At 48.4% G+C, this 22,432-nt stretch overlaps 1 protein-coding gene and 1 long non-coding RNA gene across 2 annotated transcripts; one reads left to right on the top strand and one right to left on the bottom strand.

The window, feature by feature from the left end:
- Nucleotides 1-395: 395 nt before the first annotated feature.
- Nucleotides 396-20,762, bottom strand: SPIB (Spi-B transcription factor). Its single transcript, XM_081838237.1, has 6 exons — nucleotides 20,511-20,762; nucleotides 13,883-13,910; nucleotides 13,379-13,466; nucleotides 6,154-6,356; nucleotides 2,701-2,848; nucleotides 396-1,668 (listed from the first exon to the last, which is right to left on the bottom strand). The coding sequence occupies exons 1-6, from the start codon at nucleotides 20,531-20,533 to the stop codon at nucleotides 1,370-1,372; spliced, it is 789 nt and encodes a 262-aa protein (XP_081694363.1). The 5' UTR covers nucleotides 20,534-20,762; the 3' UTR covers nucleotides 396-1,369.
- Nucleotides 17,198-19,534, top strand: LOC309328351. Its single transcript, XR_014150806.1, has 3 exons — nucleotides 17,198-17,288; nucleotides 17,520-17,813; nucleotides 19,289-19,534. It is a non-coding gene; the product is annotated as an uncharacterized lncRNA (long non-coding RNA).
- Nucleotides 20,763-22,432: the final 1,670 nt, after the last annotated feature.

Here is a 22,432-nt window from a genome sequence, read left to right as displayed (position 1 = left end):
CAAGGATGCCAAGAAGTCTTTGCACAATCTGCTCTGGAGCACTGAAAGCATATCTAAAGACAAGTTAATCCATAAGAATATTTTTGTAGTCTCGCTCTGCAAAAGATCTGGAGTTAGATGTAAGCTGGGATGGAGTGCAATGTTTAAAAAAAGAGTCCCCAAAATAGAATCCGTTACATGCAATGGTGTAGTCTGGAGCGACTAAGCATCTTGTTCAGAGCTCGCCTCTGCCATGAGTGTACGAACCAATTCCTAGGGGCCGAGGAGGTCCCTTCACCCCCCACCCCATAAAATATTTGAGGGAGCTCACCCCCCTCCAAAGTTGATGGACACTGAAATTCACAGCCTCCCACTCCCCATTGCTCCAGAATAAGGTTTTAACGACCCCCTCCAAATTAGCCAAACTCCTTAAAAATTTATTTGCAAATTTTACAATTTATACAGAAGAGATCCATTTAAAAAATAATAATCAGATTTTGTACAAAAACAAACAAACCCTTCAGGAGACTGAAACCCAACCAAACCCCCAGACCTATAGCCTTAAATAAACATCTTGCCTACATATATATACATATACACACAGACAGAACTCCTGGACAAGAATTTTTGGTTCCTCTGCCCCACCTAAGCAAAACAATAGGCTGCTTCTAGAAATCCCAGCACCTTGCATAAATACTCACAAAAGCTCCTTCTGTTTTAAAACTACCAGTTTTAAACTGCTAGCCAGGGTGGAAGGGGGGGGGGCAGAGAGTGACCTCAGTGACACCCCTCTGACCAAACTTTGGCCCCAGTCCAGCAAAGCAAATCCACCAACCCACACAGAGTACCACCACCCACCTGGTTCCTATTTCACAGTGTAGTCCCCCCCCCCACCTCATCAGAAGGTAACCCTTTGCCTCCCCCGTACTGTGATTAACCTCCCCACACACCCTTTTTTCCGTACTCCACCAAGGAAAAATATGGACCAGGCCCTACTGAAAGAGCCCTCCCTCCCAATCAACCCAGGCAAAGCCAATAGCCTCCTAAGGATCCCAGAATGCTTCGCTCCACCTCTGCTGTATCATACTTTACCCTCACCCTACCATGACAGTCCAAGCAGCCCGATTTCCGCTAAAGTGCATATCTCCCACCCCTCTGGTGGAAGATCTCGGTGCCTTCACACCTGGCCTCCCTGACTGCAACCTACTGGAGCCCACCCCACCCTGATTTGGGTCTTCACATCTCTTCCCACCCAGCCTAGATTCTTTCACGCAGTTTGGTTGAAGGCACCAGAAAGCAGGTGGTCTGGAGAAGGCAGAGAATGGAGGTCCAGTCATTATTAATGGCTCCAGCGCCGTATTCTTGCAGCAGGCGGGTGGGTGGGTGGAGTTTAGGAGGTGGCCGACTGCGCCAGCAGAGTGGTCCCAAACTGGTAGGTGAGCTTCTTCTTGACCTTGCGAATTTCACCCGTCTTGCTGTAGTTGCGTAGCGCTCGAGCCATTTTCTGATAGGTCATCTTCTTGCGGTTGCCCTTCTGCTGTCCCCAGCGATGCGCCAGGAGCTCCTTGTGCTTTGAGGAGAACTGGAAGATCCCTGCGTCACGGTGCACCCACCACACGCATTCCTTCATGTCGCCGCGCTCAAGGAGCTCCAGCAGGAACTGGTAGAGGCGCAACTTCCGTCGGGAGCCTGCGGAGGGCGACAGACAAACAAAAATCGTCAGCCTAATGCTCTCCATGCCCAGCAACTGGCGTTCAGTGGAGGTTAAGAAAATAGCCATCATGCCTATTGAGGGTACCTGAAGGAGCGTCTCCAACCCTGTCATTCAGCCCGAACACTGAGATCTAGCTCTGAGGGCCTTCTGGCGGTTCCCTCACTGCGAGAAGTGAGGTTACAGGGAACCAGGCAGAGGGCCTTCTTGGTAGTGGCACCCACCCTGTGGAATGCCCTCGCATCAGATGTCAAGGAGATGAATAGCTATAGAACCCTTAGAAGACATATGAAGCCAGCCCTGTAAAGGGAAGTTTTTAATGTTTATGGTTCTATTATATTTTTATATGGTATGGTAAACGTAAAAAGGCGACTATGGGGTTGCGGCGCTCATCTTGCTTTCAGGCCGAGGGAGCCGGCGTTTGTCCACAGCTTTCCGGGTCATGTGGCCAGCAGGACTAAACCGCTTCTGGCGCTACAGAACACCATGAGGGTAACCAGAGCACATGGAAATGCCGTTTACCTTCCTGCCACAGTGGTACCTATTTATCTACTTGCGCTGGTGTGCTTTCAAACTGCTAGGTTGGCAGGAGCTGGGCAGAGCGGGGATTCAAACCGCCGACCTTCTGATCGGCAAGCCCAAGAGGCTCAGTGGTTTAGACCACAGCGCCACTCGCATCCCTTTTTGGTATGATAAACATAGTGTTGGCTCCAGGGTTTTGTGGGTGCTCAGACAAGGCACCCTCTATGGGCCCACTTTAGCTGGGAGATCAGAGACTGCAAACTCAAGGACTCTTTCAGGCAAAACACCAGCCTTCTTGGCAGTACCCTATAAGTGGTGGCTCTTTTGGGGGCAGGGGGCAGCGCACAACCCCTGGGCAGCAACATTCTCTCAACTTCACCGATTTACTTCTTGACATACAGTGAGTATTTCTGCATGTGTGCGCAGAAACATACAGACAAGATGAATGGTATTGCTGGGTGCTGAAAACACGGGATGGAGGCACCCACCTGAATCAAAACCAGGCGAGAGATTCTCATCCAAGTCGCTGTCGGAGGACACCTCCAGGTTCCGACTCTCCCCGTGGAATTCCTCTTCTTCCGACGAGGGGCTAGGCACTTCCCTGGGAAGAGGGTACTGCTCGTAGGGGAGGTAAATCTGTAGATGTCCATGGGATGGAGGATGGAGGGGTAAAAAAACCACACCAGTCATTAGCCAAAGAGGAACATCCTAGCCCAGGAAGTTAGGACCAAACTACATGTTACACAGGCAGGCCAAGGTGGGATTCCCCTACTGTTCTCATTCATTCATTCATTCATTTAATGTCTATAGTACCCTTCATCCGAAGATCACAGGGTAGTTTACAATATAAAAACACAAAAATACACAACACAGTAACAATAACCCCCCCACCTGAGCTTTTGGGTGATACAGGAAGGGAAGAAAAAGGGCTTATTTTTTCCTTCCCCATAGAAGACTCCTGATCTAGGCTGGCCAGAGCCCTGGCTGAGTTCTCTCATTAGGGACTAGGAACATTTTGTTGAGTGTCGCTGTGTGTTAGGACCCAAATGATACATTGTGCAGGAAAACCGTGATAGGATCTCCTTGGTGCTTTGTTTACTTTTTGACAAACAGTAGCAGCAGGGGGAGAATGGGAGATAGGACGATTGGGGAGGATAACACTATCAGTTGCTGCTAGCCAAGATGGCTGTCAGAGGCAGTAATCCTTCTGAATACCTGTTCCTGGTATTCTTAGGAGGGCAGGGTCCTGCATCTCAGTTTACCGCAAGCATCTGACTGGCCACTGGGAGGACAGGATACTAGACTATAAAGGAACCATTGGCCTGATCTAGAAGGTTCTTCTTGAATGTTATGATGAGAGGACCTACCAATGTGATCAGAGCAGTGGTGCCTGGGGGGAGAGAGTAGTTAATCTTTCCCCTCAGATGCCATTTTCCTCTTATCAAAACCACTCACCTCCCATGGCTACAGCTTTGGACTACAGCTATAGAACCCAGATAAGGCAAAACAGATAACCCCCTTTTCTGTTTCAGATTAATCTGGGGCCACATCTACACACCAGTACATTTAAAGCATGCATATACCGCTTTAAACAGTCTTTTATAGCACCCTCATACCACTTTAACAGCCATGGAGATCCTGGGAACTGTTGCTTGCTAGAGGTGCTGATCTCACAGAGTCATAATCCCCAGCAACAAGACCAAACTACAGTTCCCAGGATTCTCTGTGGCTGTTAAAGCGGTATGAGAGGGCTATAAATGTGTGGTCTGGGTTAAAGGTAAAGGTAAAGGTACCCCTGCCCGTACGGGCCAGTCTTGCCAGACTCTAGGGTTGTGCGCTCATCTCACTCTATAGGCCGGGAGCCAGCGCTGTTCGCAGACACTTCCGGGTCACGTGGCCAGTGTGACAAGCTGCATCTGGCGAGCCAGCGCAGCACACGGAACGCCGTTTACCTTGCCGCTGGTAAGCGGTCCCTATTTATCTACTTGCACCCGGAGGTGCTTTCGAACTGCTAGGTTGGCAGGCGCTGGGACCGAACGGCGGGAGCACACCCTGCCGCGGGGATTCGAACCGCCGACCATGCAATCGGCAAGTCCTAGGCGCTGAGGTTTTACCCACAGCGCCACCCACGTCCCCTGGTTAGGGCTGGGCAATAGATTGATATATCATCCAAAGCCGGTTTGGAGGTCCATATCGTGCTATCGGTTTCATAATTTTTGATGTGGCAATATATTGTAAATCATGATGTGTGTGTGCGCTATGCAAAAAAATCATAATGTGAGGAAAACTGGGAAGCCAGCCAATGCTTCCTCTTGATTCCTGCAGCCTCTGTTAACTCCGTCAGCTCAGGCCTCCCCTGCCTAATGCAGGGGGCAGCAAATCACATGAGCAGGCGCCATCAAAAAATCATGACACTGGAAAAACTGTGAAGCCAGCTAGTGCCTCTACATAGCTCCATCCTTATTTCAAACATTGTAATATATTAGTATATTAATATATGTTTAGCTGGTGATATATCACAATGTTGAAAACTAGATATTGCCTGGCCCTAGTCTGAGTGTTACCAAGAACTCATTGGCACCCTGTTTATGTACAACAGCTGCAAGGGTGCCCAGAGCTGTAAAGACGATAAGATACCTACTAGGGCAGACTGGCGCATGAAATTACTGGACTATGCAGAGATGGCAAGATTAACTGGGAAAATCAGAAATCAGGAGGATCAAAACTTCAACAGAGAATGGGATAAATATAGATTGTATTTGAAGGACCACTGTAAACACTTGAACTCTTCGGCAGGTTTTAAATAACTCCTGCAATGGCTTTGGATACAATGGAGGGTTGTTAATTAGATGGACTTATAATATGCAGTTGAAAGAGTTACTTAAAGAACCCACAGAGGGGAGGAGGGAAGCCCTAGGATTCGGAAGAATCTTGTGTAAAGTTTTAATATTGCAAGAACATTATCTGTGTAAATGAATTTGTAAAGTCAAATACAGTGGTACCTCTGGATGTGAACGGGATCCGTTCCGGAGCCCCGTTTTCATCCTGAAGCGAACGCAACCCACGCCCGCGTGTTTGCACGTGCGCTGGTCGCAATTCGCTGCTTCCACGCATGTGCGTGATGTCATTTTGAGCATCTGCGCATGTGCGAGCGGCGAAACCCAGAAGTAACACACTCCGTTACTTCTGGGTCGCCGCAGAGCGCAACCCGAAAATATTCATCCCGAAGCTACTTCAACACGAGGTATAACTGTAAAAACTTAAAAATAAAATAAAAAAGAACTCATTGGCACCCAGCAGCACTTTGTCTTACCCACCAAGCTCCAATACCAGATCTGAGAACCCAGGTCTCCTGGCTTCCCATTCCCAAAACCCACAGACCCATAGCTGTCAACTTACAGATTTGAAAATAAGGGACCAGCAGCCAAAATAAGGGATTTTAGTCAACCAGCTCCCGAGCCAAAGGCAAAAAGCCCAGCCAGCCCAGCAGCCAAATAAAGCCTCAAGTGGTGGTTCCCACAGTGCAGCAAACCGGCAAAGGGGGTGCAGCAAGGAAAACCGCCATCACCTCTCCACTGGGAAGTGCTGAGCAAAGGCGAGTCCCCAGGCAACGCAGCCGATTTGATCGGCACAAGGCATGCAAGCTCCACCCCCCCTACTTGTTCTTAGACTTCTTATTGGGTGAGCAACGCAGCCAAGCAACACAGTTGGAGCCTCCCTCCTCCCTGGCCAGCAGGGAAGGAGGGAGAGGAGCTGCTTCCTTTGAAACCTGGGAAATTTAAGGGACATCATCAATAAAGGACAGCAGTGGGACACAGCGCTGGGATAAGGGAGTTTCCCGCCAAATAAGGGACAGTTGACAGCTATGCACAGACCCCACTCCCTTCCCAGGTCCTGGCTCTCTCTCGCCCCGCCCCAAATGGACTAGGCGCCGCCTTCACCTGGGTGTTGTAGTCTTCCTTGGGTGCGAGGCACATGTTCTGCGTGGGTACCACTCCCTCCTGGCTGTAGACAGAATCCAGGGAGAGCTGCGGGTAAGAACTATGCAGGTAGGAGACTTGGACATTCTGCAGCTGGGCCAGCTGCCCCACCTCATAGCCTTCATAGCCAGGCTCCTGCATCTCCAGCCAGTTCATGCAGGACTCTGAAAAGCAAGGAGAAAGGAGACCCAAGAGAACAAGCCAATGAGTCAGGAGCAGTGAACCTTTCATAGCCCTGGGCTCTGCAAGCTTTCTGGGGCCGCAAGCTAGTGGCGGGCAAATGCCAGCATCAAATGTGGGTAGGGCAATGGATGTAAATGTTGTACAGTAGGCTAGTTTACATGTACACAAACAAGCACTCTAACCCAGGCAAGCAAGAGATATTCTCAGAGGACCTATTCCAGCTAGGCCAAACAACAACAACAACACCTGGAACAATGTGTCCAATTCTGGACACCATAATTTAGGAAGGATGTTGTCAAGCTGGAACGTGCGCAGAGGAGGGCAACTAAAACGGTCAAGGGTCAAGAAGCCAAGCCTTATGAGGAATGGTTGAAGGAGCTGGGTATGTTTAGCTTGTGAGAAAGGAGACACAATAGCCATCACCAAATATCTCGACAGCTGTCACATGGAAGATGGAGCAAGTCTTGTTTTCTCCTGCTCTGGAGGGCAGGACTTTCATTGCATTTATTGAATTTATTGAATTTATATACCGCCCTATACCTGGACTTTCTCTTCCAGGGGCTTCACGTTACAGTGGTACCTCGGGTTACAAACGCTTCGGGTTATAAACACTTCAGGTTACAGACTCCCCTAACCCGGAAGTAGTACCTTGGGTTAAGAACTTTACTTCAGGGTAAGAATACAAATCGCAGCAGGAGGCCCCATTAGCTAAAGTGGTACCTCAGGTTAAGAACAGTTTCAGCTTAAGAACAGACCTCCGGAACGAATTAAGTTCTTAGCCAGAGGTACCACTGTACTAGAAAGGTGATTCCAACCACAGTGGTACATTGGGTTAAGAACTTAATTCGTTCTGGAGGTCCATTCTTAACCTGAAACTGTTCTTAACCTGAGGTACCACTTTAGCTAATGGGGCCGCCAGCTGCCGGAGCATGATTTCTGTTCTCATCCTGAAGCAAAGTTCTTAACCCGAGGTACTATTTCTGGGTTGGCGGAGTCTGTAACCTGAAGCGTCTGTAACCCGAGGTACCACTGTAAACATCAGGAGGAACTTTCGGACAGTAAGAGTTGTCTGACAGTGGAACGGTCTCCCTCAGGGGGTTGTGGGCTCTCCTTCCTTGAAGGTTTTTAAAGCAGACGTTGGATGGTGGCCACCTGTCATGGATGCTTTAGCTAAGATTCCTGCATTGCAGGGGGTTGGACTAGATGACCCTTGGGGTCCCGTTCCAACTCTACAGTTCTGTGATTTTACTCAAGGAGGGTGTGAAGCAGGGTGAGCAGGCAGTGCCCCATCTGTTCTAATGGACCAGACTCTGCCCTTCAAAAGGTTGCCTTGGTAGTTTTCCTTCCTCCCGTTTCCCCTTCTCTGCTTTGTGAATCCTGCAGCCCTCTCTCCCAAAATCTACTTGGATCTCTTGGGTATAAGAGCAGGAGGGTTGAGGGTTGTGTTACTCAGCTCAGGCTACAAAGGCTTTTCTTCTGTGTGCAAATGCCTCAAGCCATCGATTTTGCATAGGGAACAGTAGGTACATACAGTACCGGCTACAGGCCCGAAATCTCTCCTCTCCCCATTAGAGGGCACAGTTTTTGAAACCAATATCCAGACCCTATCTCCAAAGAGCGAACTCACTTCTCTGAATGTGAATTCTTATCCGATCAAAATGCCGTACAGAAGAAAAAGATATTAGAAGGCTTAGGAGAGCCCCAGGGTTTGTAGAATACATTTGGGGCTGCATTACCTTGAAGAAATAGGAGAACAGAGAAGGAAAGGCAAGGAGTAGAGGCCAAAGCCTTGGGAGAAGACGTACCTTGTCGAACGCTTTTTTTTTTTTTTTTTAATGCTGTGTTAGAGGGGGCAGAGAAGCAAGCAAAAGAGGAACCTGAAACAGTGTAGTGCAAAGTTTAGGCCGCAATCCTAATCCCATTAACCAGGGAATAAAAACCCCATTTAATTTACTAGGGTTTTCCGTGGTGCTGTGAGTTAAACCACAGTGCCTAGGACTTGCCGATCAGAAGGTCGGCGGTTCGAATCCTCGCGATGGGGCGAGCTCCCATTGCTAACCTAGCAATTCAAAAGCACATCAAAGTGCAAGTAGATAAATGAGTACCGCTCCGGGGGGAAGGTAAACGGCGTTTCCGTGCGCTGCTCTGGTTCGCCAGAAGCAGCTTAGTCATGCTGGCCACATGACCCGGAAGCTGTACGCCGGCTCCCTTGGCCAATAAAGCGAGATGAGCGCCGCAACCCCAGAGTCGGCCACGACTGGACCTAATGGTCAGGGGTCCCTTTACCTTTAAACATGGATAGAATTGCTCTGTTAGCTGTGATGAAAGTATAATATACTTAAAATACTTATGTCTCACTTTATATAGCCCAAACAGGCTCTGAAAAGCGGCATTACAAAACAAAACAAGAGTCTCGAAATAAAATTGCACTAAAGACGGATCTTAAAAAGCAGAGACATCACCTTGCCAACAAAGGTCCGTATAGTTAAAGCTATGGTTTTCCCAGTAGTGATGTATGGAAGTGAGAGCTGGACCATATTGAAGGCTGATCGCCAAAGAATTGATGCTTTTGAATTATGGTGCTGGAGGAGACTCTTGAGAGTCCCATGGACTGCAAGAATATCAAACCTATCCATTCTTAAGGAAATCAGCCCTGAGTGCTCACTGGAAGGACAGATCGTGAAGCTGAGGCTCCAAGACTTTGGCCACCTCATGAGAAGAGAAGACTCACTGGAAAAGACCCTGATGTTGGGAAAGATGGAGGGCACAAGGAGAAGGGGACGACAGAGGACGAGATGGTTGGACAGTGTTCTCGAAGCTACCAGCATGAGTTTGACTAAACTGCAGGAGGCAGTGGAAGACAGGAGTGCCTGGCGTGCTCTGGTCCATGGGGTCAAGAAGAGTCGGACACGACTAAACGACTAAACAACAACAAAAGATGGATGTGACAGCTGTACTTCAAAGTTGGCAGGATGAAGACCCCACCATCCATTGCTAAGTAGTCTGAAGATCTTACTCCCCCTTTCTGCAGTTGAACGTATATCTTATCATTATCAGTCTACATTAGATATCTATTTGGGGACACACACACACATTTTTGTTGCAGGATGGAATATTCTTAATGTGAGCCAATGCTGTTTCATAGAATCACAGAACTGTAGAGTTGGAAGAGATCTTGAGGATCATCTAGTTCAAGGAATATGCAGCTGTTCTTTCTGGGTTACGCCAACAATAAAAAATAGGGGGAGGAGAAGAGGGGAGTGAGATGGAGCCAGGATTTTGCAGGCAGCATTTCCTGCCCTCATCCTCAGTCTTCCCCAGTGTCATCGCAGAAAACAGCTTCCCGCCGCAATCCTCTTCTGAGTTAAGGGAGTGGGGCTGAACTAAGAGAATGATAGAAGGCAAATAAAAGAGAGATAAAGAAGGAGCCAAAGAGCGAAGGGTTTGAAAAAAAACCAAAAAGGAAGAGTAGCAGATTAAACCCGGATCAGATAAGAGAACGGAAGCCTTAGAAAATGGTAAGAAGGATGAGCAGAAAATGGTAGCAAGTCAAACTGGGAGAGAATATTTATTTATTATAACAGCTATATTCCTCTAAGGAGCTCAAGGTGGCTGGCTCAAAGTCACCCAGCAGGCTTCATCGCTGAGCGGAAATTCGAACCCGGGTCTCCCAGGTCCGAGTCCAGCACTCTAGCCACTACTGTTAAAAAAAAGACAATCAGCCAGTGCCACCGCAGAAGAAAGGGACAAGAAGAAAAGAATGGGATTTAGCAATTGGAAAGATTTGGGAATGGCAAGTTACTTTTTGCCTTTTCCTCAAGGACCTCCTCTCCCCATATGAAGTGAACCCAGCAATCATTATTTGAGGCCTGTCTTTGTGTGCCTCCTCTGCGAGAGGTCTGGAAGGTGGCAACCTGAGAACAGGGCCTTTTCCGCATTGGCTCCCGATTTGTGAAATGCTCTCCCCAGTGAGGCTCTCCTAGCACCTTCATTACATACCTTTAGGCACCAGGGGAATACATTTCTCTATAACCAGACCTTTGACTGATGAAACATTTCACGGCCTTTTAAATGTTATTGTGGTGGGGGGGGGATATCGGTTTGTTTTTGTTTGTTTGTGTTCTCATTTTGTACTTTTATGTTTGTTGTGATCTTCGGATGAAGGGCAATCTAGACATTTAATTATAATTAATAATAACACATTTCTGGAGCAGGGGCCGGCAGGGTAGAAGGGAGTGGGAGGGAGAACTCTCATGTTTATGTTTTGCAGTAGTTTGAACAGAAAAGGGAAGGTTTGGGGGAAGGAAAGACTGAATGCGAGCCCCCAGCATGAGAGAAAAGGAGAGCGAGGAATAATTATTTTCTGGACAAATGAAGCTTAAGATAACAAGAGGGCATCTAGTCAGAAATGGTAGTGAGATTAGAAAAGGAAGGTCTAGAGTTGCAGGCCATCAGCATAAAACAAGTACATTGTGGGCGTATTTGCCCCTTAAGGCGGGCAAGACTAAAGGAAGTCCTAGGGCATGGCTGGGAGGCAAGCGATGAGGCCAAATTGCCTGAAGCTAAAGCAAGTCCAAGCCTGGTCAACGCCTGGAGCAGAGACTAAGTTGTGTGTTAACTTTGGATACCGTAACAGAAGAAAGGCAAAATAAATAAATAAAAAAACCCATAGGGGTGTGTGTATGTGGAAAACCACAGAGACACATTCTGAAGCTGTTTGATCGCTTCAGTCCACTCTCTGCTTTTGGAAAAGATCTTGCAAGTTCGCTCCCTATATGGGACAGCTGCATATTCCTGCATGGCAGGGAGTCGGACTTGATGATCCTCCCAAAGCTCCAATTCTGCAGTGCCATATATGTATTCCTCAGACTGCATTTATACGCCTCGCCTTCCCACCCAAGGAGCTCGAGGCGGCGTAAATGGTTCTCGCTCCCTCCTGGCGCAACCCCAACAACCACCCTGCAAGGTAGTGACTGGCTCAAGGGCAGCCAGTGAGCAGGGCCGTCTTACCCATAGGGTGCTAGGGGTGCAGGGCACCCGGGGGTCAGGCTCTCAGGGGTGCCAAGCTGAGAGTCCGGGGCCCGAGAGTTGAGTCAGGGAAGAGCCTGCCCATCGGTCGGAGCCCTGTGGCAGGCTCTTCTGCTGTGGGCAGCTCTGCGCTGCGAGTTCGGGGGCAACCGAGCCAGTGAGACTCTGAGGCGGCTGACCAGGTCCACCCTCCTGCATGCCTGGGACTGGCCAACCTGAGGGGGGGGGTGGACCTTTGCACCCCGTGCCGCATATGCTTAAGACAGCCCTGCCAGTGAGCTCTGTAGCTGAGTGGGGATTTGAGCCCTGGCCTCCCCAGGCCCTAATCCTGACACTCTTAAGAACCCGACACACCGGCTCACTTATGCAGAGGTCAGGGGTGGGTTGGTGTGTGGAGGGTGTTGCTTGAAAGGCGGAAGAGTTCAGCCCGAATGCTGAGATCCAGCTCCAAGGGCCTTCTGGCAGTTCCCTCCCTGCCAGAAGTAAGGTTACAGGGAACCAGGCAGAGGGCCTTCTCGGTAGTGGCACCCGCCCTGTGGAACGGCTTCCCAATCAGATGTCAGGGAGATGGCCTTTAGAAGACATCTGAAGGCACCCGTGTATGGGGAAGTTTTTAATGCTTATTGTTTTACTATGTTTTGTATGTGCTGGAAGCTGCCCAGAGTGGCTGTTGCAACAAATAATAAAATTATTATTATTATTATGGACTGCTGAGCAGGAGTGGGAAGGCTCATCAAACTAGCCAGGCTGTGAGCTTCTTGGGTGAAAGGCAGAATAAAAAACCAAACAAAGAATGCATACTGATAAGCTGCCAGATCTACACATCAGCTCCGCCTTGCCACCCGATGCAGCAAAACTAACTGCAGATGTGGCAGGAAGCAGATGCTGGGTGGGTGGGTGGTCGGTCGCTGGGTTATAATAATTTTATTATGTATACCCTGCCCATCTGGCTGGATTGAACATTAAGGGTACACCAGAGTAGATTGGCAACTTGGCGCCAGAGATGAAAAGTGGCAGGCCAGCCCCAGATTGGATTATCCTGCTCTTCAGGCAACTTCTAGCCTCCCTGAAACTACAAAGCCCAAACGCAGTATCTCTCTCTCTCTCTCTCTGCAAATAATACAGAGTGCCTATCTGTGGCAGGCCCCCACCAAGACCTGTATAGATGCAAGCACATCCCAGAAATCAGATGGCAGCCGCTGATTAAATGCAGATTGCGCAAGCGAGTGGGGCAGGTGGGGAGGGGGGAGGGAGGGAGAGAGAGAGAGACTCCTCTGTTCTAAACAGGAAAGCCATGCATGACTCTTCTGCAGCCCGTCTTAACGGCTAGGCAAAAGAGGGTCACATGCAAATCGGCGAGTGAGAGAACAAGAACTTACATTTGTTCATTCAGTTTGGAGAGGAAGGGTAGTCAACCTGGTGCCCTCACAACACTGGGATTCCCTATTCCCATCAACATGGTCCATGTGATATATATAATATGCCTCCTACAATTAGTTTGCATGCAGCTGTGCGCACATCATACATTTAAAGCAATCCCCAAATAATTCTGAGAACTGTAGTTTGTAAGGGTGCTGGGAATTGTAGTTCTTTGAGAAGTTCTTCCCAGGTTTCTTGAAGCTGGGGGTGTGGGCGTCATGTGCTTTAAATGTATACTGTGTGTGCAACCCTGGTCTCCTGGCTCCTGTGATGATGATGATGATGATAATGATGATGATGATGATGATGATGATAATAATAATAATAATAATAATAATAATAATAATAATAATAATGGCTTTTTTCAGCCAGAGCTCAGCTCCAGTACCTCTTAGGTAAGAGAACAAGGGAGAAGTTCATGGTGAGCCCCAGCACCTCCTTTTCTAGAAAAATAACACTGATGATGATAATAATTTATTACTTTTACCCCACCCATCAGTTCAAGTTGCCCCAGCTGTTCTGAGCAGCCACTCCCCAGCACTAAGACATGCCTTACCTGGCGAGCTCTCGGGGTCTGCAAGGCAGGAAGCAAACGTGGGTTCTTGTTTGCAAGAGTCCAGGTCATAGATGCAGCCACTGGGAAACTGGGAAGACAACAGGCAGGCCTGTGAGCAACATTAAAACCCCTTCACTCCACACCCTCAAATGCAACAAGGACCTAGGAAGACTCCCAGTCTCTAGACCCACCCCAGCCTGCTTCCACTAAGAAAACGAAAGGAAAGCCTGTGGTCAAGAGCACATGCGAATGGGCCCAGGTTCAACACCCCAGTATCTCTTGGGTAGGGCTGGGAATGCCCCCTGTTTGGAACCCTGGAAAGCTGCTGCCAGCCAGTGTAGGCCATATGAGCTAGATGAGCCAATGGTCCGACTCAGTGCAAAACCGTTTCTTATGTTTCCATCTTGGTTTCTGAGCTACACAGCTCTCAACAAAATCCCACTTTGAAATCCTCTTCTCACACTCAAACCAGTAAAATGCAAGGATTCTGGGCCACATACTTACCATATAGCCATACTGGGACCCCTCGAACCTGCCAAGATAGAAGGGAAATTGGTTAGCAGATTTTAGCATCATCATCAGTATCATTATTAACAGACATGTTTACAGCACCATCCTATATATTCTACCAACAGAAACTGATGATCAAGATTTGAGTGACAGCCCTAGTAGCTGCTAAACTAGCAATTAAACCAATTAAGGCTTGCTGTTCTGCCAGTTACTAATTATCTAAGTGCCATATCTTCCTTGCAAGGGATTTATCATATTTATCGGTTTTGAATCTTTCATCCCGCAGAAGAGGAAAGAAACAAGGAAGCATTGTTCCCATTTTACAGACGGAGGCAGGTATATTGAGGTTTGTAGCACAGGGGCATGGGACGCGGGTGGCACTGTGGGTTAAACCACAGAGCCTAGGGCTTGCCAATCAGAAGGTCGGCGGTTCAAATCCCCGTGACGGGGTGAGCTCCTGTTGCTCAGTCCCTGCTCCTGCCAACCTAGCAGTTCAAAAGCACGTCAAAGTGCAAGTAGATAAATAGGTACCGCTCCTGCAGGAAGGTAAACGGCGTTTCCACGCGCTGCTCTAGTTTGCCAGAAGCGGCTTAGTCATGCTGGCCACATGACCCGGAAGCTGTACGCCGGCTCCCTCGGCCAATAAAGCCAGATGAGCTCCGCAACCCCAGAGACGGCCACGACTGGACCTAATGGACAGGGGTCCCTTTACTCTTTACCTTAGCACAGGGGCTGCTTGGTCAAATTGCACTGCACATTATTTTTCTTGTAAATGCATAATTATTTCTTCAGGGATATGTTCCTAATAATTCACACACCCTCAAAAAGAGGGCACTACACAGTAAAGCTCAGGAACCCGCGGGGGGGGGGGAGCTTGTCGAGCAGGTGTGGGAAACCTCCAAATGCTGCTGAACTACAGCTCCTATCAGCAAGGAAGGTCAATGGCCAGCGACGATGGGAGTTGTAGTTTAGCAAGAGCTCCCCAGATATGGTCTAGACCTACCCTGTCACACCAAAATTGAGACTCAGGTCAGAGCAGGGAACTGAGTGTGCATGTGTGAATCATAAGCGCTCCTGTCAATAGACAGGTTGAGAACCTGTGGCCTCTAATCAGAGGCCATGTTGCCTAGGGCTGAGGTACTATACAGTGGTACCTTGGGTTAAGTACTTAATTCATTCCAGAGGTCCGTTCTTAACCTGAAACTGTTCTTAACCTGAAGCACCACTTTAGCTAATGGGGACTCCCACTGCCGCCGCACTGCCAGAGCACGATTTCTGTTCTCATCCTGAAGTAAAGTTCTTAACCCGAGGTACTATTTCTGGGTTAGCGGTGTCTGTAACCTGAAGCGTATGTAACCTGAAGCGTATGTAACCCGAGGTACCACTGTACAGGTTTGCCATCCCTACAACTCACAATGTTGAGTACCCAAATGTTAACTAAGCCAAAACAACTTCCCTTCTTTGTTTTCCAAGTGATACATTTGAGCATCTAAGACGGAGAGGGGGCCAACTCCCAAGAGACTGTGATCTACTACAGAGTTAAAACTGGCAGTGATCTACCTCCTTTTTGGGGGTTCAGGGTAAAGTTGTTGAGCTTTTTCTAGGGGGGGCAGTGATCTACCAGTGATCTACCAGTTGGACGTGCCTGATCTAGGAGATAGAACACTGAGGCTTCACAGCAGATGTGGCACAGATGTGGATCTCTCCCGTAGCCAAATACACTGCCTTGGCCACTGGAAATTTCTCTTTGGCATGTCCTGTTTTGTTCAGGAGCCATGCCTGAAAACACTGTGGAAACCAGGTGTGTGTGTATGTGTGTAAATACTGGTATTTCCTGGAATACATCTGAAAGCACAACAGTTGTGTGGGTCCAAGTCTCAGAGCCCAAAGGTAAAAGCCTCAACAGTTCCCATTAAATCATACCTATATTCTCAGTTTGTGCAGCAGCCTAAATGTTGGCCTTGGGCCCAGTTTCAAAGCCCTGATTGCGAAACCCCCTAAAATATTGTTACCTGCCCCAGAGATATGTTGGGCTTCTCTGGCTTAATGATAACCCATATCCTGTGCCAAGTACCCAGGCCTCATATCCTCTTCCCTACACTGCACTAGGGACAGAGATACCGACACACGCTATGCATTTTTATAGCTGTGTGTGTTAAGCCAAAGTCAAATGCATCTAGAAGGGCAGCCTTGAACAAGTCACCCTCTCTTGGCCTCAGTTCCCACCATAAATCTGCAAAATGGGCGTACTAAGTGACCTGCCTCGGGCCACTTTTGGAGGATTTGTCACAAAGTACTTTTGGGAGCCCTGAAAGTACTAGAGAAACAAAAACGCCAAGCGATAAAAGTCAGACCTCTTCAAAATGTCTCTGATGGGAAATAGAGATACACAGCAAAGAGAGGGAGGGGACTTTAGAAAAAGATTAAAAAGGGAAACAGACGGGGAGGGGAGGACAGATAAAAGGAGATCACAGTCAGAGGTTAAACTGGCAAATACAGTGAAGGCAAGACGTGTCAGGCAACTTACTTTCATGCCGCACACATTTAAAGTGCCCCCTCACACACACACCCCAGAAAAAAAAGAATCCTAGGAATTTTAGTTTTAAGCACATAAGAAATTTGCACATCTCGGAATGTGTGGTGCTGTTCTCCAACCACAAACCCTCCAACACTTCTCTAATGAAAATAGGGACGTCCCATTCCATAATGAAAATTTTACTTATTTATACCCCACACATCTTATTGGGTTGCCCCAGCCAGTCTGGGCAGCTTCCAACAGAAATATATGTTGTTTTCCAGGGACCGTCCCGGATTTGCAGGAGCCGTCCTGGTTTCTGATTTGATCCCAGCATGTCCCGCTTTTCCTTGGGACTGTCCCTATTTTCATCAGATAAATGTTGGACAGTGTGGAGTTAGGCAACCACCGAGCCAAGGAGATAAGTAACTTGACAACTTTGGGAATACATCTGAAGGCAGCTCTGTAGAGGGAAGTTTTTAAAAAGTTTTGTGTGTTGCACACACACACACACTAAAACATTTTTAAAACTTCCCTCTACAAGCCTGCCTTCAGATGTATTCCAAAAGTTGTCAAGTTACTCATCTCTTTGGTTCAAGGGGTCGAATAACCCCATTCTCTCCAACAGTTATCTGATGAAAATAGGGACGGTCCCAAGGAAAAGTGGAACGTGCCGGGATCAAATCAGAAACCGGGAGGGCTTCTGCAAATCTGGGACTGTCCCTGGAAAACAGGGACAACTTGGAGGGTCTGCAGATGCCTGTAGAAAACCAGCAAGCAGGATTTGAGCACAAAGCATTTCCCCCTACCTCCTGTGGTGCCTAGCAACTGCTATTCAGTAGCATTATAGACATCATGGCCTTATCTTCCATGAAGGGTGTTCAGGTTTTGAAGTTCCTTCCAGTAGCACCTTAAAGACCAACTGAGTTAGTTCTAGGTATGAGCTTTCGTGTGCATGCACACTTCTTCAGATACACAGTGTATCTGAAGAAGTGTGCATGCACACGAAAGCTCATACCTAGAACTAACTCAGTTGGTCTTTAAGGTGCTACTGGAAGGAATTTTTTTATTTTGTTTTGACCATGGCAGACCAACACGGCTACCTATCTGTAACAGGTTTTGAAGCTCTGTGAGGGGCAAATTAATGCCATGGAAAGGCAGCCCATTGTTATTTATTTGTACTATTATTTTTTTCCTACTTCCAGAGAAAAGGTGGGGTTTTTTTCTGCCTCAGGTGCCAAAATAGCTCCGCTGGCCTTCATGCACCTTGAATCACAGAGCGTGGGTGGGTGGAGACCATTTCCTGTTCTACCTCACACTGCAAAATGTCTTGGGCCAGCGCTGGAGAAAGTGGTGGCGGAGATGTCGGTGGAAATGGGGTATTCTTGGTTATGGAGAAATGGGACAGAGGTAGGATAAAATATACCAGATGGGGAAATTGGGGTGATGGGCGCCTACCCCTTGTGTAATTCAATAGCTGCAACAAGAGGAAGACCCTAAACAAGAAATAAACAGGGTTTATTTACCTTGAGGGGCTCTCTACAGTGGTACCTCGGGTTACATACGCTTCAGGTTACATACGCTTCAGGTTACAGACTCCGCTAACCCGGAAATATTACCTCGGGTTAAGAACTTTACTTCAGGATGAGAACAGAAATCGCGCGACAGCAGCGGGAGGCCCCATTAGCTAAAATGGTGCTTCAGGGTAAGAACAGTTTCAGGTTAAGAACGGACCTCCGGAAAGAATTAAGTACAGTGGTACCTCGGGTTAAGTACTTAATTCGTTCCGGAGGTCTGTTCTTAACCTGAAACTGTTCTTAACCTGAAGCACCACTTTAGCTAATGGGATCTCCTGCTGCCGCTGCTCTGCCAGAGCCTGATTTCTGTTCTTATCCTGAAGCAAAGTTCTTAACCTGAAGCACTATTTCTGGGTTAGCGGAGTGTGTAACCTGAAGCATACGTAACCCGAGGTACCACTGTAATAGGAAGGCACATTGTCCCTCTCAGTTATTTCACAGCGTGCTTAAAAACAGATCACTTTTTGGTGGCCCATAGGAAGCTGCTGCCTCATACTGAGTGAGACCTGTTTGCTCCATTTAGACCATTATCAACACTGACTGGCAGCCACTCTCCAGGGTTTCAGGCAGGATTCACTCCTGGCGCTGATGGGGACTGAACCCTGGGACCTTTGGCAGACCATTGTTCCCTTTCCAGAGCTCCGATTCTCAGCGAAGAAGAACCAATTGTTAAACCACTCTGAAAATTGTAGGTCTGCAACTCTCAGAACCCTTGACAAACTACAGTTCCCAGAATTCTCTGAGGGAAGCCATGGCTGTTTGTAAAGGGGTCTCAGTGGCACTTAAAAACAAATGGGGTCAATGTGGGCCTAAGTTGGCAGGTATTAAAACTGGCTCAATCAATGCTGAGGGCAGTAGGGCTGTGGATTATACTGTACTGTATACCCAACATTTGGGATGGAAAAAGCTGGACAAGGAAGCTCCACACCCTCCCCTCATACAAGGCGCCACCCCAACCCCCTCGCAGTCACACTCTTGTGAGCCAAGGAAATATTCAAATCTAGCTTTCCCCACCTCAGCATTTGCATAACAGGCAAGAGGAGGGGAAGGAAAGTGAGAGGAGAAAGTTGAGGTTGGGGTGCGCTTGGGGTGGGGAGTTCAAAAGCACCCAATATTAGATTGCAAGTAAATTGGGGCGGAAAGGGGCTGCTAAATTTGGAGTGGGGTTGTCATATTTAAAGCAGCAAAGTCTCTGCACCTTTTCAGTGTTGCAAAAAAAGGGGGTGGTGAGTTGGAATTCGGCAGCTGAAGTTTTTGCCCAGCATGGTTGGTGGGAAAAGTTATACCAGAGAACTTTTCTCCTTACAGCAGGTCCTGCCTTGCAAAGGAGCCCCGTTTGAAAATGCTGGCGGCAACCTGCCTTAAGAGACAAGCAGCAGCCCTTAATACTGGCGTTTCCAGGAACTTTCCAGGCATAAGGCACGGATCCTGTCCACAAAGTGACCAAGGATAAAGCCCCCACAGCATAAAAAATTGACACACGCGCTTCCCACTGCGTGTTCTTTCTCCTCCGGCCCCTTACTTTTCGCAACTGACATTAAATTACAGAGACCATGTGGTGAGTCGTGTTGGGCATAGGCAGGAGACGTCCTGGGTTTGTATCCCAAGTTAGAGAATCATTGAATTGTGAAGAGGTGGGAGGGACCCCGAGGGTCATCTAGTCCAACCCCCTGCAATGCAGGAATCTTTTGCCCAACGTGAGGCTCGAACTCAAGACCCTGAGATGAGCAGTCTCATGCTAACACTATCCCATGAACCTCATTGGGTGATCTTGGGCAAAAAGCTAACACTCGGCCTCGCCTTCCTCGCATGACTGTTGTGGGGAGAAGGAGAAAAAGCTTATGGACTGCCCTGAAGTCCTAGGAGGAAGGGTGGGATCCAAGCATAACAATAATATGAAGTGATAGCAGCCTGGCTGTCTTTATACAAAACTGCTCCCCAAGCCCAGAAAAGCTAGAAATCCAAAATTCTGGCTCTTGAGCCTTTTTGTGGACTCACAAGGTGTGCGCTTGATGCAGTTAGTTTTCAGTTAGCTCTGTGCTGAGGCTTTAACAAAATCGTTGTTCCTATTCAGAGAATTCCGGGGTGCGAGCAAGCACCCCGCTTCCCCTGGCCGATTTCCCTCCCGCAGAGAACCCAGGAGTTCGGGAACGCAGCCAACCTGCCCCGACCTTACAGGAGTCCTCTGCTCCTCTCGGGCGCCCCTTCCTCCACCCCTTGTATGAACCTCGGGGCAAAGACTTTTTGCCCAACTTTCGCAGCCGGCAAGCAACCACCGACGGAGAAGCGAGTTGGGAGAAGAAGAGCAACTCCCAGACCCAGGGATCAAAGTTTTAAAAATGAAACAACGCCCCATCTCCAAATGCGGGAGGCGTTGGCAAATGGGTGCTTTGGGGGGGATACACTCTGCACATGCTCGGGGACCACTTTAAAGAATTAAGAACAAAAAAATCAGGGCAGATGATTCCATATATTTGTGTGTGCGCCCCTTTCTCCACAATCGAAAACACTTTCCCCCCGGTTCACTCACTGCGCGTAGTCTACGTCCAGCATCCTCAGTCCGCCACGATCGCTGCGGAGGCCACCGATCCTAAACTTTCCGTCTCCGTCTGCCGATGGCAACTTGGCGGGGGGTGGGAATTATATAGCATCTCGCGGGCGGCGGAGGGAGTGATCTCACAACCGCGAAATTCCCCCCCGATGGGCGTGGCCGGCCCGGGACTCTTACGCAATGTGAGGTTTCCAGTCCGGTGCGAGGAAAGGGGCGCGAGCGAGGGAGGGAGGGAGGGGAGGAGGAGGAGGAGGAAGGAGAGACAGAGAGAGAGGGAGGGAGGGAGACTGGGCTGGCAGCGAAGAGGGCACGCGCTTCCCCCTGCGCGATCCTTGCCCAGCAAAAGATTACGAAGCACATTAGTGCATTTTTTTCGCCACCCATTAAAAAAATCGTGTCCGCGCGCCCAGGGATTTGCTGACCATTGCTGTTTTTAGACCACTCTGAGGATTTGTGCTTTCTGTGTGTTGCATTTCGTGTTTTATTGGATTTTTAAGCAACGCTTTACTTTATACTGATGTTATACTTTATATTGATGTTGCAAATTGTGTGCCTACTTTTTTTGGGGGGGGGGAATTTATGTATTTCATTTTATAATGTATTATAAAACAGAGAGAACCATTATAGGAACAGAGGGAAATGAAAAGGGGGGGCAAACCCCAAAATTTATAGTGTGTTGAAATAACAAAGGGCAAGTAATAGCTGTCGGTGTTATCGAGTATCTTTCCTGATTAGCCGGGATTGTGATGGGGGTGGTCTTGAAAAGGATGGTTCCACTGTATATGTCAAAAAGCCTATTAAAAGTGCCTGGAGGTTCTAGTAAAGGTAAAGGTACCCCTGACTGTTAGGTCTAGTCACAAACGACTCTGGGGTTGCGCGCTCATCTCGCTTTAGTGGCTGAGGGAGCTGGCGTTTGTCCGCAGACAGTTTTTCTGGGTCATGTGGCCAGCATGACTAAGCCGCTTCTGGCGAACCAGAGCAGCGCATGGAAGTGGTACCTAATTATCTACTTGCACTTTGATGTGCTTTCAAACTGCTAGGTGGGCAGGAGCTGGGACCGAACAACGGGAGCTCACCCTGTTGCGGGGATTTGAACTGCCGACCTTCTGATCGGCAAGCCCTAGGCTCTGTGGTTTAGACCACAGCGCCACCCGCGTTGCTGCCTGGAGGTTCTAGCCCTTGTCAAAATCCTATATATACTCTTTAGAGTTTGGGGGCAGCGCATAAATACTAAAATAAAATTAAATAAGCTCCCCCAGCTGGGCGGTGAAGTTCACATGGAAAGATCATAGAATCATAGAATCATAGAATCATAGAGTTGGAAGAGACCACAAGGGCCATCGAGTCCAACCCCCTGCCAAGCAGGGAACACCATCAGAGCACTCCTGACATATGGTTGTCAAGCCTCTGCTTAAAGACCTCCAAAGAAGGAGACTCCACCACACTCCTTGGCAGCAAATTCCACTCTCGAACAGCTCTTACTGTCAGGAAGTTCTTCCTAATGTTTAGGTGGAATCTTCTTTCTTGTAGTTTGGAACCATTGCTCCGTGTCCGCTTCTCTGGAGCAGCAGAAAACAACCTTTCTCCCTCCTCTATGTGACATCCTTTTATATATTTGAACATGGCTATCATATCACCCCTTAACCTCCTCTTCTCCAGGCTAAACATGCCCAGCTCCCTTAGCCGTTCCTCATAAGGCATCGTTTCCAGGCCTTTGACCATTTTGGTTGCCCCCAGTCAAATACCCCAAGCAAAGTTTGCTTCTTGCTGTGCAACAGGCGGTCAAGAACTGGGTCCAGACCATCAACACTATTCCTAAACACGCCTTATTTCAAGAAATAATTTGCCAGCGAGTTTGGCGCGCTTGCTCCCAGAGTTCAGTGGGCCATACACCTGTCAGC

Source organism: Podarcis erhardii (assembly GCF_964252035.2).
Source record: "Podarcis erhardii genome assembly, chromosome: 13".
Taxonomy (NCBI): Eukaryota; Metazoa; Chordata; class Lepidosauria; order Squamata; family Lacertidae; genus Podarcis; species Podarcis erhardii.
The sequence above is the reverse complement of the archived record's forward strand: the minus strand, read 5'-3'. Positions and strand labels throughout refer to the sequence as shown.

Coding starts and splice junctions, on each gene's coding strand:
- SPIB (XM_081838237.1), bottom strand. CDS start 20,533: ATGCTGGACGTAGACTACGCGCA. Junction 13,911..20,510: donor CTGGACGTAGACTACGCGCA/GTGAGTGAACCG, acceptor CTATCTTGGCAG/GTTCGAGGGGTCCCAGTATG. Junction 2,849..6,153: donor AGGAAGACTACAACACCCAG/GTGAAGGCGGCG, acceptor GGACATCTACAG/ATTTACCTCCCCTACGAGCA.